General features: G+C 36.3%; 4 protein-coding genes across 7 annotated transcripts; 3 read left to right on the top strand and 1 right to left on the bottom strand.

Moving 5' to 3' along the window:
* Positions 1–186: 186 nt before the first annotated feature.
* Taf12 (TATA-box binding protein associated factor 12) lies at positions 187–1,171 on the top strand. Its single transcript, XM_066298412.1, has 3 exons — positions 187–495; positions 549–832; positions 884–1,171. The coding sequence occupies exons 1-3, from the start codon at positions 342–344 to the stop codon at positions 1,034–1,036; spliced, it is 591 nt and encodes a 196-aa protein (XP_066154509.1). The 5' UTR covers positions 187–341; the 3' UTR covers positions 1,037–1,171.
* Positions 1,172–2,031: 860 nt separating this feature from the next.
* On the top strand, positions 2,032–5,476 carry LOC136347958 (ATP-binding cassette sub-family B member 10, mitochondrial). 3 transcript variants are annotated; one of them, XM_066298405.1, is made up of 10 exons: positions 2,032–2,370; positions 2,993–3,256; positions 3,312–3,518; positions 3,573–3,775; positions 3,831–4,112; positions 4,168–4,399; positions 4,463–4,618; positions 4,672–4,822; positions 4,875–5,114; positions 5,163–5,476. In XM_066298405.1, the coding sequence occupies exons 2-10, from the start codon at positions 3,010–3,012 to the stop codon at positions 5,389–5,391; spliced, it is 1,947 nt and encodes a 648-aa protein (XP_066154502.1). In that variant the 5' UTR covers positions 2,032–2,370; positions 2,993–3,009; the 3' UTR covers positions 5,392–5,476. The 3 variants fall into 3 exon arrangements, with proteins under 3 accessions (XP_066154502.1, XP_066154503.1, XP_066154501.1); XM_066298406.1 differs by lacking the exon at positions 2,032–2,370 and adding an exon at positions 2,461–2,499; XM_066298404.1 differs by lacking the exon at positions 2,032–2,370 and having other exon boundaries at positions 2,526–3,256.
* On the bottom strand, positions 5,464–6,096 carry LOC136347964 (cyclin-dependent kinases regulatory subunit-like). Its single transcript, XM_066298413.1, has 3 exons — positions 5,918–6,096; positions 5,709–5,858; positions 5,464–5,655 (listed from the first exon to the last, which is right to left on the bottom strand). The coding sequence occupies exons 2-3, from the start codon at positions 5,845–5,847 to the stop codon at positions 5,546–5,548; spliced, it is 249 nt and encodes an 82-aa protein (XP_066154510.1). The 5' UTR covers positions 5,848–5,858; positions 5,918–6,096; the 3' UTR covers positions 5,464–5,545.
* A 3,406-nt stretch (positions 6,097–9,502) lies between these two features.
* Positions 9,503–14,840, top strand: Synd (protein kinase C and casein kinase substrate in neurons protein Synd). Of its 2 annotated transcripts, XM_066298408.1 has the most exons (10): positions 9,684–10,352; positions 10,435–10,632; positions 11,203–11,383; positions 11,893–12,081; positions 12,285–12,511; positions 12,566–12,686; positions 12,772–12,876; positions 12,954–13,114; positions 13,167–13,321; positions 13,663–14,840. In XM_066298408.1, the coding sequence occupies exons 1-10, from the start codon at positions 10,294–10,296 to the stop codon at positions 13,773–13,775; spliced, it is 1,509 nt and encodes a 502-aa protein (XP_066154505.1). In that variant the 5' UTR covers positions 9,684–10,293; the 3' UTR covers positions 13,776–14,840. The 2 variants fall into 2 exon arrangements, with proteins under 2 accessions (XP_066154506.1, XP_066154505.1); XM_066298409.1 differs by lacking the exon at positions 12,772–12,876 and having other exon boundaries at positions 9,503–10,352.
* The last annotated feature ends 507 nt before the right edge of the window (positions 14,841–15,347 follow it).

Genomic DNA, 15,347 nt, shown 5'->3' with positions numbered 1-15,347 from the left:
TAAAAATGATTCTAAAATATACTTTAATTTGAAAATGAGCGACCAAATGATTAATTGTTTATCCATTGCTAATTAGTTATCCAAGTATTTCTACTCGGACGTTAATAAATAGGTTTTAATATAATACATCGCTACTGCGCTTGCTTGGCGGTTCCACAACTGTGTCTCGGAAAATAGGAAAATCCCTATTTCTTGCAGCATTTGCGATCACCACGCGGTATTGTGGCATTGCGAGAGGAGCGTGAAACATTGCTGTTTATTTATTTATAAACTACTAATTTTGCGTTCGAGGAATTTATTCGATTATTTTCGTTAATTGCTCAACCGAGCCTTTCTGCAACATGCAAAATAATTTCCAACCACAAAACATAATCGTAAATCAACCAGTGGGTCAACTTATCACCCAAAACAACGGCATCACAACAGTCACCAACACTTTGACCCAAGAAAATCAAATCATGCACAATAATATAGTGGAACCCCAAGCCATACAAGGTAAGCTCCACACTTCCTTACCTTTATCCATCTAAAGGTCCCTTTACGAGCAGTCAGAAACCCTCCAGTGCAAAACATACAGCAGGTCCCTCCGGCACAGCACATACACTCTCAAAGCGCTACACTGCTAGGTAAACAAACCGTAAATGCTACTAGTGAGACCGCCCAAGTGGTGACCAAACAGAGATTGCAAGATCTGGTTAGAGAGATTGACCAAACTTTAACCTTAGAGGATGATGTGGAAGAAATTCTCTTGTCTTATGTCGATGAATTTGTTGATAGGTGTTTAAATGGGGCCGCGCTTATTGCGAGAAATCGCAGGTGCAATAGCATAGAGGTGAGTTTTTATAGGTAGGATTGTTATGAATCAGCATGTGCTCCTTGGTAGGTAAAAGATGTGCAACAGTTTCTCAGTCGTAATTATAACATGTGGACTCCCGGATTTGGAACTGACGAGCTGCGGCCCTATAAGAGAAGTCTTACCACTGAGGCTCATAAACAGAGAACTGCTTTGATTAGAAAGACATTGAAGAAGTATTAAAGTTACTATAGGTTTAGGATAGCAAAGAGATACAGGTGCTTGTTGGGAAAAAAACAGTTGCTGGTGGGAACGTTTTATACTTGCGATTTATTTAATATTACAATAAATAATTAATATAAACTTGTCATGAAACAATTTTTTTTCTCTGATGTTTAATATTGCGATGATCTTTGTAGTCTCTCATTTAACCGTCTAAGGGCTTCTCTGATTTGATCAATAATCTTGTATTTTTTCAATCTCGTTTCCAAATTTTGTTCTTTTACCGCATAGACTTTTTGCCAGCAATTATGCAAATCATCCTTGAAAGTGGGGAAATAAACGAAAAACTCATCAGAACTCATTCCTAATACTCGATCTTCCAGTTCATTTACGTGCGCTTCTATCAATATCAGATCGGAAGGGTACACGATTTCCTGTGCGTTTGCTGCCATATTTGGTCGAGGGTTGTCTGCACCTAAGGCTTCGGTACCCGCGTCACTGAACTCAAGATCAACAACTTCCGTAAATTCACCGCAATAATTTTTTGAAGACGTTATCGATTGTAGTCGTTTATGCGACGAGGAGTGACTGTGGCCCATGTTTTGTGTTGAAAACTAACTTACGGGTAAAAGTGACACATTCGTAGATAAACTGTGAGCATTATTATTTGTTTGGAATTAAATACAAACACGTACTAAACGCGGCGTGAACACCGTCACAAATGATAAAGTGAATCGGTTGTAATGATAAGCGAAATGCTTTTTATAACTAATTTTGGGACGCTCATTTTGTTTCCTACAGATTAAATGTCTGTCGTCAAATACAGAACTTAAATTGCTTACTTTTTGATTACAGAGCCGATTATATTGACTTTCTTCTATGCGTACCTCCCCGCCTTTCTCATTGTGTTTAAATGGGCCATATACAGGGGAACCTGCGGAGAAAGAATGTAATATCTATCAATAATGATTATTCAGGTTAATTATCCGAGATAATAATACAATAAGAGCTAATTCCACAATATTCTAACAATGATTAAATTGAAACATCGGATTCTCATTTTTTTTTGTACTTTTGTACCGCTCTAGGTATTCATGTAAATTAATATGTGTACGTGAACGTGCCGGCTCGATAAATTAAGCTTGTTCTATGACCCAACATTGAAATATTCGTTATAATTAAAGCTCATGACATATGGTTATCAGTTAAGTACCTATATCTTCGCGAAGAAACAAGAGAAATTACGACTTGAACAATAATATGAGTTATCAATTTTATTGTAATGAGAGGAGCCAACTTTTAGTTGGGAAAAAGTATTAAGCTAGCAATAAAAAAGTATATTTAGTGTAATATTGGTAAGTTTTATTATACACGGAAAAGATGTATATTTTCGTTTCAAATTTATTGTTAATATGCTTGCAGATTTATTTTTCGATTTGACCTACTTTTCATTCACATCTACGCCTGCCTAAATACTAAAAGTTGTAAGTTTAAGTATTTTATAATCAAATCAAGTAGAATGTCTGTGATCTAGTAAATTATCCAATATTCAAATATTAATGCCTATTATTAACGCATACATTTTGTTGTACTTTTAATTGTTTTTTGGACACCCTGTACAACATTATTCTTCAGAGCACAAGGCGCAACTCCTCAATGCTGTACTTAAACTTGGTGTGTAGTTTCCGACTACGGAAAAAAACTTACGATTGACAACGTCACGAACCTAACCATAACCTCATTAAATTATTATTTTTCACTTTTTATCTATTTTTGAATTAATTCACAAAATAAAATGAAAAACCCCATGATCAATCGTTAAACGAGCAGCACCATGAATCGCTCTCATTTCCTATCAGCGTGGATCTATCACATAAACGATTTATTACTGTAAAGTCATGATTAGCTCTGTTCTATTAATGTCTAAAAGTTCCACTCTGCCAACAATATTAAACCTGGCCAAAAATATCAATTTAGTGCGAAACATCAAAACGATGGCCGAAAAAGTGAGCCAAAATAAAAGCTATGTGGCTGTAAATGTGGGGGGCGAAACCTCTGAGGAGAGTTTGAGGAAAAGTGAGAGAGTATTCTGGCTTTTCAAAAGGAAGGCCTCTAAAAAGGTTAATGAAAACAAAGTGGAACTAGAGGGAGAAGCTGAGGTGAAGCCAGCACCTAAAATAAGTAAAGCTGATATAAATCGATTGTTTGCATTAGCAAAACCAGAAAAATGGAAATTAACAAGTAAGCCATAATAGATTTTGGTTGGTCGGGCTATTTGGACACAGAAATTTTCCAGGTGCTATAGGTTTTTTACTTATCTCAAGTTCAGTAACTATGGCAGTTCCATTCAGTTTAGGCAAAGTCTTAGATATCATTTATACTTCTACTAATGATTTAGTAGAAGCCAAAGTGAGGCTGAATAAAGTGTGTGGAATTCTCCTTTGTGTTTTTGTCTTAGGTGGTGTATGCAATTTTGGACGAGTCTACTTTATGTCTGTGGCAGGTAATTTATTATTACTTTCCTCAAATTAAAATCATATGTAAGTCATACATTAAGGTTATAGAATGACCCAAGCCCTAAGAACTAAAGTATTTGGTTCAATAGTTAAACAAGAGCAGGGTTGGTTTGATAAACGCCCCACGGGGGAGCTTATTAATCGGTTATCATCAGACACTCAAGTAGTGGGACAGGCATTGTCTCAGAATATTTCTGATGGTTTGAGATCCACTGTAATGGTCTTAGCAGGGACTAGCATGATGGTTGGTCCATGGCATTTGAGCAATTTATGTAAATTTAATCAAATAATAATTGTAGTTTTATATGTCTCCAAAGCTGGCCTTTGTGGGACTTGCAATTGTCCCTCCAGTAGCAGGAGTGGCTGTAATATATGGTAGATATGTCAGGGGTATTTCAAGGAGATTGCAGGATTCCTTAGCTGATTCTACTAAAGTGGCCGAAGAAAAAATTTCTAATATGAGAACAGTTAAAGCATTTGCACAGGAACCTAGAGAAATAGAGGCCTATAAACAGTCAATTAAAAGCGTTCTTAGTTTAGGGTATTTGGAGGCAAAAGCCAGGGCAATATTCTATGGAATGGTAATGAAAGAACATTATTTCAGTGAAAGCACCTACATACAAAAATATTATATAGACAGGCTTTAGTGGACATGTAATAATAATCTCTGTGCTCTATTATGGGGGGGTGATGGTCACTTCACATCAAATAACAGTGGGACAACTGTCCTCTTTTCTCCTTTATGCAGCTTATATTGGCATTTCTGTTGGGGGGCTTTCAAGTTTTTATAGTGAGCTGAACAAATCTGTTGGAGCTGCCCAAAGAATCTGGGAAATCATGGATAGAATTCCAGCTATTCCTATCTCAGGTTAGTTTGCCGGAGAGTTTAATTGATGAAATTATATAATACTTTTGATGTTATGCATTATAGGGGGACTAGAGCCTGGAAAAGAATTTCAAGGCCATATTAAATACGAAAATGTAAAGTTTGCTTACCCCTCAAGGGAACACTCTGAAATATTTAGGAATTTACAACTTGTTATATCTCCAGGAACAATGGTGGCTGTAGTAGGACCAAGTGGCTCAGGTGCGCTAAATCTCTTTAAAAATTTTTGGGAAAGTGTAATTTTTGTATAATAGGAAAAAGTACTTTGGCCGCCTTATTACTGAGATTGTATGATCCTCAAGATGGGGCTGTATATTTAGATGGTGAAAACATAAAAAATCTTGATCCCAGCTGGGTTCGGAAGCATATTGGGACTGTCAGTCAGGAGCCAATATTATTCTCAAGGTGTGAAGTACCTTTGGTGTAATTGATGGAAGTGAGAGTTCTAGATTTGCAGCTCAATAAAAGACAATATCTTATATGGAGCTGAGAATCCAGACAAAGTAACTGAAGAGCAGTTAATGCAAGTTGCCAAGCAGGCCAATGTTTTTGAGTTTATTCAAAAACTCCCTGAAGGGTTTGATACTTTAGTAGGAGAAAGGGGAGTTATGTTGAGTGGCGGTCAGAAACAGAGGGTTGCAATTGCAAGAGCTTTAATTAAAGATCCCAAAATTCTGTTATTGGATGAAGCTACAAGGTAATTTTGGTCACCATGTATTATTTGAATGAAACAAGAGTATTTCAGTGCTCTTGATGCTCAATCTGAGAAACTAGTTCAAGAGGCCTTGGAACGGATAATGAAAGGCCGGACTGTGCTAACAATCGCTCATCGATTGTCCACAGTTCAAAATGCAGATTGTATAGCAGTACTTAAAGATGGGCAAATAGTTGAGCAAGGCAAATACATGGATTTGGTGCAGAAGGAAGATGGAGTTTTTAGGAAACTTATGAAGCATCAGGCCTTCCAAAGTTAAAGGTTTTTGTTAGGTGATTTGTTGAATTCTACAAATTTTTGTAAATAAGTGACATATTAATAAGATTTCAAACTCATTAAAACAACTTGTTTTATTCCCTTCATATCACAAAATAACTTTTAATATACAATTATATTATACAAATATAGAAACTTTACCGAGCATATCCCTCATCTAACTCACAAGTAGGTCGCCTAAAGAGCAACACATGAGGTTCAGGATTGTGGAGCATGTAATGGACCCAATTAGGGCTCTGCTGCACCCCTAAAAGATCAGAAATTTGAAAATCCACTTGGTAAAATTTTATGTGAATCAACCTAAATTTCTCCATTCAGTTTCAGTCATAAGATGGGATCTAGGTACAAGCTTTGCTATGTCAGGGGGTAGTATTACATGCCGGTACTCAAAGTTCTTATCACAGTACTTTTCAGAGTATTGGATATTCTCCACTGGCATCTTAAGGGGTTCTTAGGGGAGAGAATATCACTGATTATTTACTATTTAGAGGTATTATATTCAAACATACGAATTTTACTCGGATTAATGGATGGAGAAATCGGGCAGAAGAATGGGTTTGAGTAGGTAATAGATTATTTGGTCAGGATTCTTTGTTTTTCATTATTATTTAATAATTCAACAATTATTTGTTCATTATTAAATTATTGCTAATAAGTTTTCTACTTAAGTTATTATTTTACGTCTGCCAACTGTGTCAAAATATTTTTTTTTGTATTTTAAATTCTCTAAAAGCCATTGAAATTAGGATTAGCAACACTGCTTTTGTAGAAATTACGTCACTAAAAGTGCTGCGGTAAAAAATTTTGTATCATAATATTTCCCGGGATTTTTCGTCACCAGAACTAGTTTCACTATAAAATTTTTAAACGAATTGCTTTTTTTTTATTTTGTTATTCAGAACAAACGCTAGAAAATAAGTAATATCATTGTAATATACAAATTTAACGAAAATTAACCAGAAAATGGCAACTGTTCGCTATATTGCCATATACCAATCGCAGCTATCTTACTAACAATGCTATGAATTTATTTGACATTTGTCCCTCAAAATTAACATTTGACATTATTCCTGCTGATTAGTTTTGACTTGAATCTTGGAAGGAACTGATATTTCTGATACTACTTTGGAGCAGGAATTTAGCGATATTTTCCCTTTGTGGCACATCCTGGGTGTTTTTCTATGTGGAATTTTCTACAGCAATATTCGCTGCGAATTCCCAAGCCACTCGTTACGAATTTGAGGGACAAGAACTGTCAACAGCAGGAAAACAGGCGATCGTTTATTTCGTGAATTTTGCAGTCTAGACTCAATCAGGTAAGCCAAATGACGTTATTCTATCAACAAGAACATTGTAAATTAATTAAATAGTTCTACAAATAACACGAGCGAAGGTAATAGATAACTTTAATATTGGATATTATGACTTAAGGTCATTGGGAGTAATAGCCGCTTTGTTTATGGGTTTTGATTGCCATAGGTGGAACCATTTTATCATCTAGCAAATTGGCTAAATTCGATTTTTTATTAATTTGCCCTTTGGCATGACGTATGGGGCGCTCCCAGTAGTCCCGACAAATTCAATTGGCTGATAGTATCAAAGGATAATGCGGTTTTCTTAAGCTATTAAGGATGCTTGTTTTTAGTATTGCTACAAAGACATAATAAACTAAGCATCATGGGAACGAATATTTTGTGCATTTCAAGGGTTTCACATTACATTTCCTCATTCTGAATCAACCTTAAAATGCCCATAGAGCCTCAACTTCATACTGCCTAAGTTCAGTTATGTCTCATCGAGGCATCAGAACGCATCAAATTAATCCATGAATATACCTCTGTTTTCATTCATCAAGAAATTTGCGTAGCCTTTTCACTGCGATTTAATCCTAAAATTCCCTGAGGGTCTCCCAGATGAATAACTCTGTTGAGCCACAGCCTTTTAGTCCTTTAATTAAATCTTTCATAGAGATGATCTCAGTTCTGTGAAACACACACAGGCACAAGTAATATTTTTATTAAATACATAAATTAATTTACTGTTAATTAAAGAGCATAGTTTCACTTTTAACATGCTTTTAATGTGTACACAATGTTTGGCATTGCCAGGAATTTTTATTAACAAATCAGGAATAATACCGCCCTATGCGACAAAGCCAAACGCGGTCAGTCACTGCAAAAAATGAAGGTAAGAAGTCCGCGAGAAGTCAAGTACCAGTTCTATGAAGCCTGAGGCCAGTTCCCAGTCTCTCTTGCAGTGCTTTGCCACACACTTTTCATGGTACTTGTCCATGCCATTTAACTGTCGGTACGCGTCGTGTGTCGAGGAACATTTAAAGCACATTGAGGACTCCGAATTTAACGTGTCATGTATTGTGGTAGTGTGTGAATTAAGGGATTATTTTAAGTATGCTCATTTCAAGGGATAACGACGATGGGTGAGTTATGTTGTATGGTTTGCGTGACAATATTTCAGTTATGCTCAAGTGCCCATCAAGATTCAGGCCACATCGAAATGCACGTATTTTGCATTTTTGAAATGCTTGTTGTGCCTAACGGAGCTGCCTCTCGCTAGATATAAATATTGCTATTATTTTAACGGGTTTGCGAGCAATTATGTATGTTCTTTTTACATAAAGAGAAACAAGAGAGGATTTTTCCAAAACAGAAAACCGTGTGCAGTGTATGTTTAAGTCACATTCCAAACGAGGGGATTCTCAATAAATTGCATACTACGTACTTTCGTGGCGCTGATATTTGGTTATTTGGCCGGGAATGTGGGTCAAATTTGAAGAAGGTAAATAACGCGGATTTCTTTCAGTTGAATTCCCAGCCGTGGGTCAACATACTCAATTAGAAAAAAACTGCGTATAGTATGAAACTGAGGCCACATAGCGCGGCCTCTGGCAATGACCGAACGGCTTATCTAATGGGCATTAGTTAAGCAGGTAGTTCATATTCGGCTGTATTGGAAAAGGAAGACCGGCCGGTCTGCATTCCGCTCACTATAAAAGGAATCAGTTTCAGGGCGTGCCCAGTAAGAGATAAAAAAATAAGCACACCTGCGAATTAATGACAAACTACTGTCCCGATAATCGGAAGTTGAGTTCATTATTAAATTGTATTATCACATATTTTCCAATATTTTTTTAGTAAATGTAATTATTTGTTTTTAGCGAACGTTGAAATGGAATGGGGTATGATACGCGCTTATATTCCTTATAAAATTGCACTGCTCTGTTAGCTTATTGCACGTTTATTTCTCAGCACTATGGAGTTATAATAATAAATAATCGATTGGGATAGGAAATTTCACATGTCAAGTGTTATTTGCTGTAGGAAAACCCCCGGTGTGACCTATTTTCTGGGGATTCTCTGGGTAGTGATACGGAATAAAACGGACATTGTCTGCAGAAGCTTCAGAAAGCAGCGTAATGAGTTCCTAATTTCGCTTGAAAATAAATTTGAAAATATTTAGAAAAGTTACATTCACGGTTATGCTAATTGAGGCACTGCAGTCTCCAATTTACGCCTTATCAAAAATACAGTGACAAGAATAGTTAGTGTGACAATTACATCGCGGGGGCGTGAGTGCAAGCATTTACAAGAGGGTGCACGTTGGGATCCTGGGCAGGGGCCGTATTATTTTATATAAAAGAACAATTTGATTTGTCTAGATATTGTGAATAATCTGTTTTGTTTATTGTCGCTAATACTTATTCACTGTATTCTTCAATCCATACGTTAAATTTGAATTCAGACGGGCTTCACTTTGAAATTACAACCAGGAGCAACTTACACCTTTAATTTACCGCTTTAGTTTCGCCCTTATCTATCAATAATTGACTGTAACGGTTACCCAATAAATAGAGAATCGATAGAGAGGCAAACATGATATTTTGTGCTGCTATTTGCTGCAGGAAATTTTTCTGGCGTGTTCTAATTTCTGTGGACAGCGATAGGAAACACATTAATCATTCTGTGCGTGTGTTTATGTGCGCGCGCGAGTCATCTTCAAGTATATAGTGGCGAATTAAGAGAGTTTACTCGGTCTAAATTTCTCTTCCACAAAATTCTACAATTAAAAAAAAATACTAGAAAATGGCGACGAACGTCATCAACTCATATCTTGTCAAACTGACAGTGGTGAAAATTACGTCATGATTTTTTGAATAGTTCAGTGGACATTGTAACGGACTGGCAATCATCGGGTGCAGGGTTCGATCCCTAGCAAGGCTACAATATTTTTAATTGAATATTACCTTACATCAAAATTCAAAATAGTTGCAATTAATAATCTAGTACTGGTGGTGCAAGTAAAAAAGTTACGCGTCTATGAATCGATATAGAATATATTCACCCATTGGAACAAGGTTGTCTATATTTAAACCAATTACTGCTACTTTCTATGTGTGTATTCACCTCAAATTAAGGGTGGCAAACTGAATTTTCCAAGCATGAGCGTTTGAGGCGAAGCCCTTAAAAGAATGAGAATATTTTATTTGAAACCCCTTCTCGTCGATATTAATTTAGTCGTCAGTTGTCCTCTAAACCGCGTCTTTCCTCCGCAAACCTTATCAATGCAAACACAGGTTTAGAGAAGTGCGTTCTAATTCCCCAAAAATTCGTAATATGGTGATTTGATTTACAACACATTAAGCATGTATTTACATTGTGGACAAACAATCCTGCTAAGCCTCGGTCGACATTGCGCAAAAGTTACCCACCCGAATTCAATTTTTCCTTTATGCTCCGTAACGTTTTCAATAACAATTGCGGCCCAAAAACAGTATCAGAGCCGGAATTAGTTGGTCTAGTCAGCAGGAGGAAAAAATATCTTAGATTAAGCACTCGTTATTCTTTACAAAACGCAATTTTTACGTAACATGATACAAGGGTTTGTGGCGATGGTGTTCCTGCGATCGTGCCCTTTCAACTTTGATTTGTAAGTGCTTTTATAGCTGCAGGACGGGCTTGATTTCTGCGAACCTAGTTCGCTTTTAAAAGTTGTTTTTTTTTTGGTCAAGGTGTGGCAGCCTAAAGATGTCGCACCACAGCGACGACAATATGCTTATAGCAACCAGCGACTCATTTTGGGAGCCGGGGAATTACAAAAAAACCACCAAACGGATAGAGGACGGCAATAAGTTGTGCGCCGATTTGATGACATTGGTCAACGAGAGGGCGGAAATAGAGAAGAACTACGCTAAGGCTTTGAAGGCCTGGTAAGACCCCTTTTATTGTTATTGCATTGTTTGGTGGAACTTTTATTTTTAAGTAGTGAATCAGAAAGATGAGCTAAGTCGGGGAATTTGCATTGTAAATTTGCTGATAAATATTTATTGCGTATTATTCCGGAATCGTACTGGCTAAATTGTTGTTTTTAAGTACGCAAGTGTGCAGTTAACACATAGAATTTGCTTAATATTCTTCAATAAAATGGCGCTCAATGTTGACCTTGTCGCATTTCCGACTCTGAGGTTCGCCAACGAAGATCTAGTTTTCTCTTAGAAACTGAATTGAAATGCACTGCTCAAGTTTCAATTTAAACCGGGATCATGTTTTTGTGCAAAACATTTCTTTAATAATTTAAATATGCTGTAAAATGGCCGCTTTTGGCACTAGGGGCAACATTGCCGTGTTTCCAGTTCCAGGCTTGATTGCAACCTTTGACAGTAAGCTTAATTGACATAAGACAATTTTTTGAAATGTTTTTATTGTTTATTTAATATAGCCATTCTGCTAAATATCCTTCAGCTCTCTTCGTCACTAGTTACATTATTTGCATTATTTAGGTCAAAAAAATGGAACGACATAGTGGAAAAAGGTCCCGAATATGGAACAACGGAAGCGGCTTGGAAAGGCGTCTTGGTGGAAGCGGATAGAAGGTGTGATTTGCACAGTAAAGTGCGAGATTGTCTCGTTAATGACGTGATGCAAAAAGTGAAGCAATGGCAAAAAGACACGTATCACAAGGTAAAACTCGATTTCTCGCATTTTTTGTGGCCTTAATAAAACACAGCTTTAGTATACTATTTTTATGACGTTTTATAAAAGTTATTAAATAGATACGTCAAGAGTAATCTCCAATAAGATTTATAGCCTCGGTTAGGTAATAATTGAGAAATTTACTATTTATATGCGTCGTTCTAGTTCCTGGGTCACCCCCCGATAAGAGTGGAATCCCTTTTATCAGCCACTTTTAATTTCAACATGCATGTTTCATTCTTAAATGGCGCACTAATTGTTATGCATATAATGGTCTCTCAATTCCTCGCACGAAAGTAAAAGTCACTTAAATACCGCTTTAACAATATTCAAGCACTTTTACTAATAGGATTGTGTGACAGCATGCGCCTTACTTTCATGTCCATGTAATTAGTGCAGATAAATAATATTATCAAAATAAATACAAACTCTCAATACAACAGCAATATCCTTTGGCAATATTAGGGATGCTCTCATATGTTTTTGCTTGATTTTAGACCATGATAAACATAAAGGAGAAAAAAGACATGGACGATGCTTTCAAAAAAGCTCAGAAACCATGGGCAAAGCTTCTGCAAAAGGTAGACAAAGCCAAGACCGATTTTCATACAGCATGCAAAACTGAAAAATCCGCAGTAAACCAGGAGAGAAATGCGGTGGGCGACAGCTCCTTCTCAAACGATCAAGTAAGCCTTACATTCCCGATTTTTCAGGTTTATAATCATGTCGATTATTTTCTTACATTATAGAGATCTCAATCGGTGAGTGATGCGCTATGCCGCTATATTTGAGTGCATTAGTTAGTCGATATTTATTGTTAGATATATTTGTGGGTGTTTGTGCGTGTGTGTCAAATCGGTACCATTTCAATGAAAAGCATTTTGATTAGGTTAGGAAGATGCAAGACCGGGTGCAGAAGTGCAAAGAGGAGGTGCAAAAGTGCCGGGAGAAGTACGAACTGGCTTTACAGGAAATAAACCAATACAACCCCAAATACATGGAAGACATGACGGTGGTTTTTGACAAGTGCCAAGAGATGGAGGCGCAAAGGCTTCGATTTATCAAAGAGTCTTTGTTCGATATTCACAAGCACCTCAACATATCCCAGGATCCGATGTAATAGGTTTTTGTTCATGAGAGAAGTAACTTTTATCGATAATCGTTTCAAAGGTTGAATCAAATTTACGACGAATTGTACCATACAATCAACAACGCGGACTTCGAGAAAGACTTGAAATGGTGGTCGAACAACCACGGGGTTAACATGGCGATGAATTGGCCGCAGTTCGATGTGAGTCACGCTGATTCTTATCGCTGCATGTGATTGATCTTTATTTTCCGTTTTCTTTTTTTTTGCGTTTGGCATGCGCCTTTAGGATTACACGGAAGAGTTCCGAGACATTCACAAGGGCAAATCCAAAGATTCTTCTGCCGCCGGAATCACTCTGATCAACCAAAGGCCTGTGGGCGAAGATTTGCATGTACGCTTCATTTATTTATTTCTTTGTTTTACTAATCTTTTAGTTGCAAAGTTTTTAATGGTTTTGCGCGTTTTAAGGAATTTTCAGCCAGCGCAAACAAGTCTTCCAGGACGAAAGCAGTAGCGGCTGCCCGACCCAACAGTGCAGCAACCCCTCCCGCCCAAATTACGCAAGTACAAGAAGCAAAGTCACCTTCCAAAGCGGTGGAAAGTCCCTCGAATCGAGATTCGGCTATTACGTAAGTTGTCAGCATAAAAAATTTGGATGTTTTTGAAGAAGTTTTATTTCAGGAACGGCTCGACGGCGAAAGCGAACGAATCAAACCCGTTCGAAGAAGAAGACTGGGAAAACGACGCTTTGGTGGACAACGGAGAGCCGGGAGTTCCTGTTAAAGCGTTATACGATTATGTGGGTGCCGAAGGTGATGAGCTTACTTTTAAAATCGGTAAGTGTTGACTCTGCTGAAAATGTCTTTCAATGTTTGTTTCACGGTAGTGTATAGGACTAAGAAGACCGAAAGCGATAAGAATTAACCTGTGCCATTGTCTTATTCTCACGTAGACTAAAGAAAAATTATAGATTCGATAATTTATCATAAAACATTTTAAGAATGGAAAATTCTCTATTTAAGTGTACTTCTCCATCTTTCTTGAACTAATTGTTACAGATGCAATTAAGAAAAGTAAGAGGGTGATTTTTATATATACAATTTAAAAGAAAAATATTGCATTCACGAATTGTGAAGAAAATGACTGTAGATTTCTAACCTTTATTTTGATCCCTCAGGAGACGTATTCGAGAAATTAGAAGACGAAGACGAACAAGGCTGGTGCAAAGGACGAAAAGACGGACGAGTCGGACTCTATCCCGCCAACTATGTAGAGGCAGTCTCACCGTAAACATTAAATCATTTTCCCTGAATCATTAGTTACTGTTATTCGTTTATTTGGTTGTGTGGTAAGAGAGTATTACAAGAACCTTGTTCAGAGGTTAAGGACCGTATTAATTTGCTTTAAGTAGGACGGGTAATAAATAGCTGAATACCGTGCTTTAAACGATTAGGTAAGCTCAATTTTCGAACCACCCCAAACGAGATGTCATTTGTTATTGCATTTTTATCGTTAACGTTGATGTTTAGATATTCTCTTGTCTTTAAAATTGAGCAATATGAATTCTGTATTATATGATAATATAGCTTTGTTGTTTTCAAGTGTAAATTGTCAGTTATAGGCCGGAGTTCTTGATTTGTTGTACAAGGCAGCATTTAATTTATATGAAACATATTTTCATCGTGATATAAAGTGATGTCTAAACGCAAGTAGAGACGTGTTTAAAATCTTTTTCCAGTTTGCCTTTGTTTCAAAAGTAGTTTTTTTAATTAATAGATATAAATTAGCGGATAGACGAAAAATGCTTTATCACTAATAGCACGTGAAAAAATTGTACAAATTGTAAAGAATCATTATTTATGAGAACTATATAAAGTATACTAAAAGTTACTTATATACATATTGTAGGTAGGTAGCGAAATTAAGTGTTTCATTCGAGTAAACAAATTATATAAAGATGGGGCCTATTTAATTCAAAATTAATTATCAAACGTGCGCAAGGGAATTTTATAATAATTTTTTGATGTGACTTTTGGTTGTTTGATAAAATAACAAATTAGCTCAATAAACAGTGACCTAAAAATGATGTAAATGGGACAAAATGCCTAAATAGTGCCAAATATGAGTAATATTCTTCTTGCATTTCTAATTATCATTATTTTGAATATCATTTGTATTTACGTTTATACCCTTGAAAATTGTTTTATCAGCTAATTTAATCCTTTTTGAGGACCAAAGTTGCGTACACAATGATGTAATGTAATGACATCATTATGCAAGCTCTCCTGAATTTTAAGGAAGATAATATTTGTTAAAATTCTGTTTTAACTGAAATAAATTACATACAACACTTGATTTACCTGTTTTTTTTATTATCGCTGCGATACTCTGCTTGGAACTCATACTACTGAGCCAAGAATCGAAATTATTATATATACAAATACAAGAAACAATTTTTCAAACCTATAACGCATTTGTTGATTTTTGGCGAAATCCAATCGTAAATTTAATGTAATATCTATAACGAAATAAATCTAAATTCTTAGGACAAAAACCGTACGTACGTACATAGACCACATGTGGCAATATTTAACTGAAAATTCAACGTTTTGTATTAGGAAAGCAGAATATATGAAGAGGTAGGTGTTTTAAAAAATTTCCGGTCAAGTAGGCTTTGGAATGATTTGACATCGAGCCCGTATGTCTTTGATATGTTCTTTTACATAGTTTCGAATAGAAGAAATAAACCTAACCTCACTTAAATTCCGTTTATCTTCATGATTGGATTTCATTGGAAATAGTCTTCTTCAAGACTTAAACTTTAAACCAATTTCAATATCTCAATGTCTTTTTATAACCTGA

This window comes from Euwallacea fornicatus, chromosome 30, assembly GCF_040115645.1.
Source record: "Euwallacea fornicatus isolate EFF26 chromosome 30, ASM4011564v1, whole genome shotgun sequence".
Classification (NCBI taxonomy): Eukaryota; Metazoa; Arthropoda; class Insecta; order Coleoptera; family Curculionidae; genus Euwallacea; species Euwallacea fornicatus.
The sequence above is the reverse complement of the archived record's forward strand: the minus strand, read 5'-3'. Positions and strand labels throughout refer to the sequence as shown.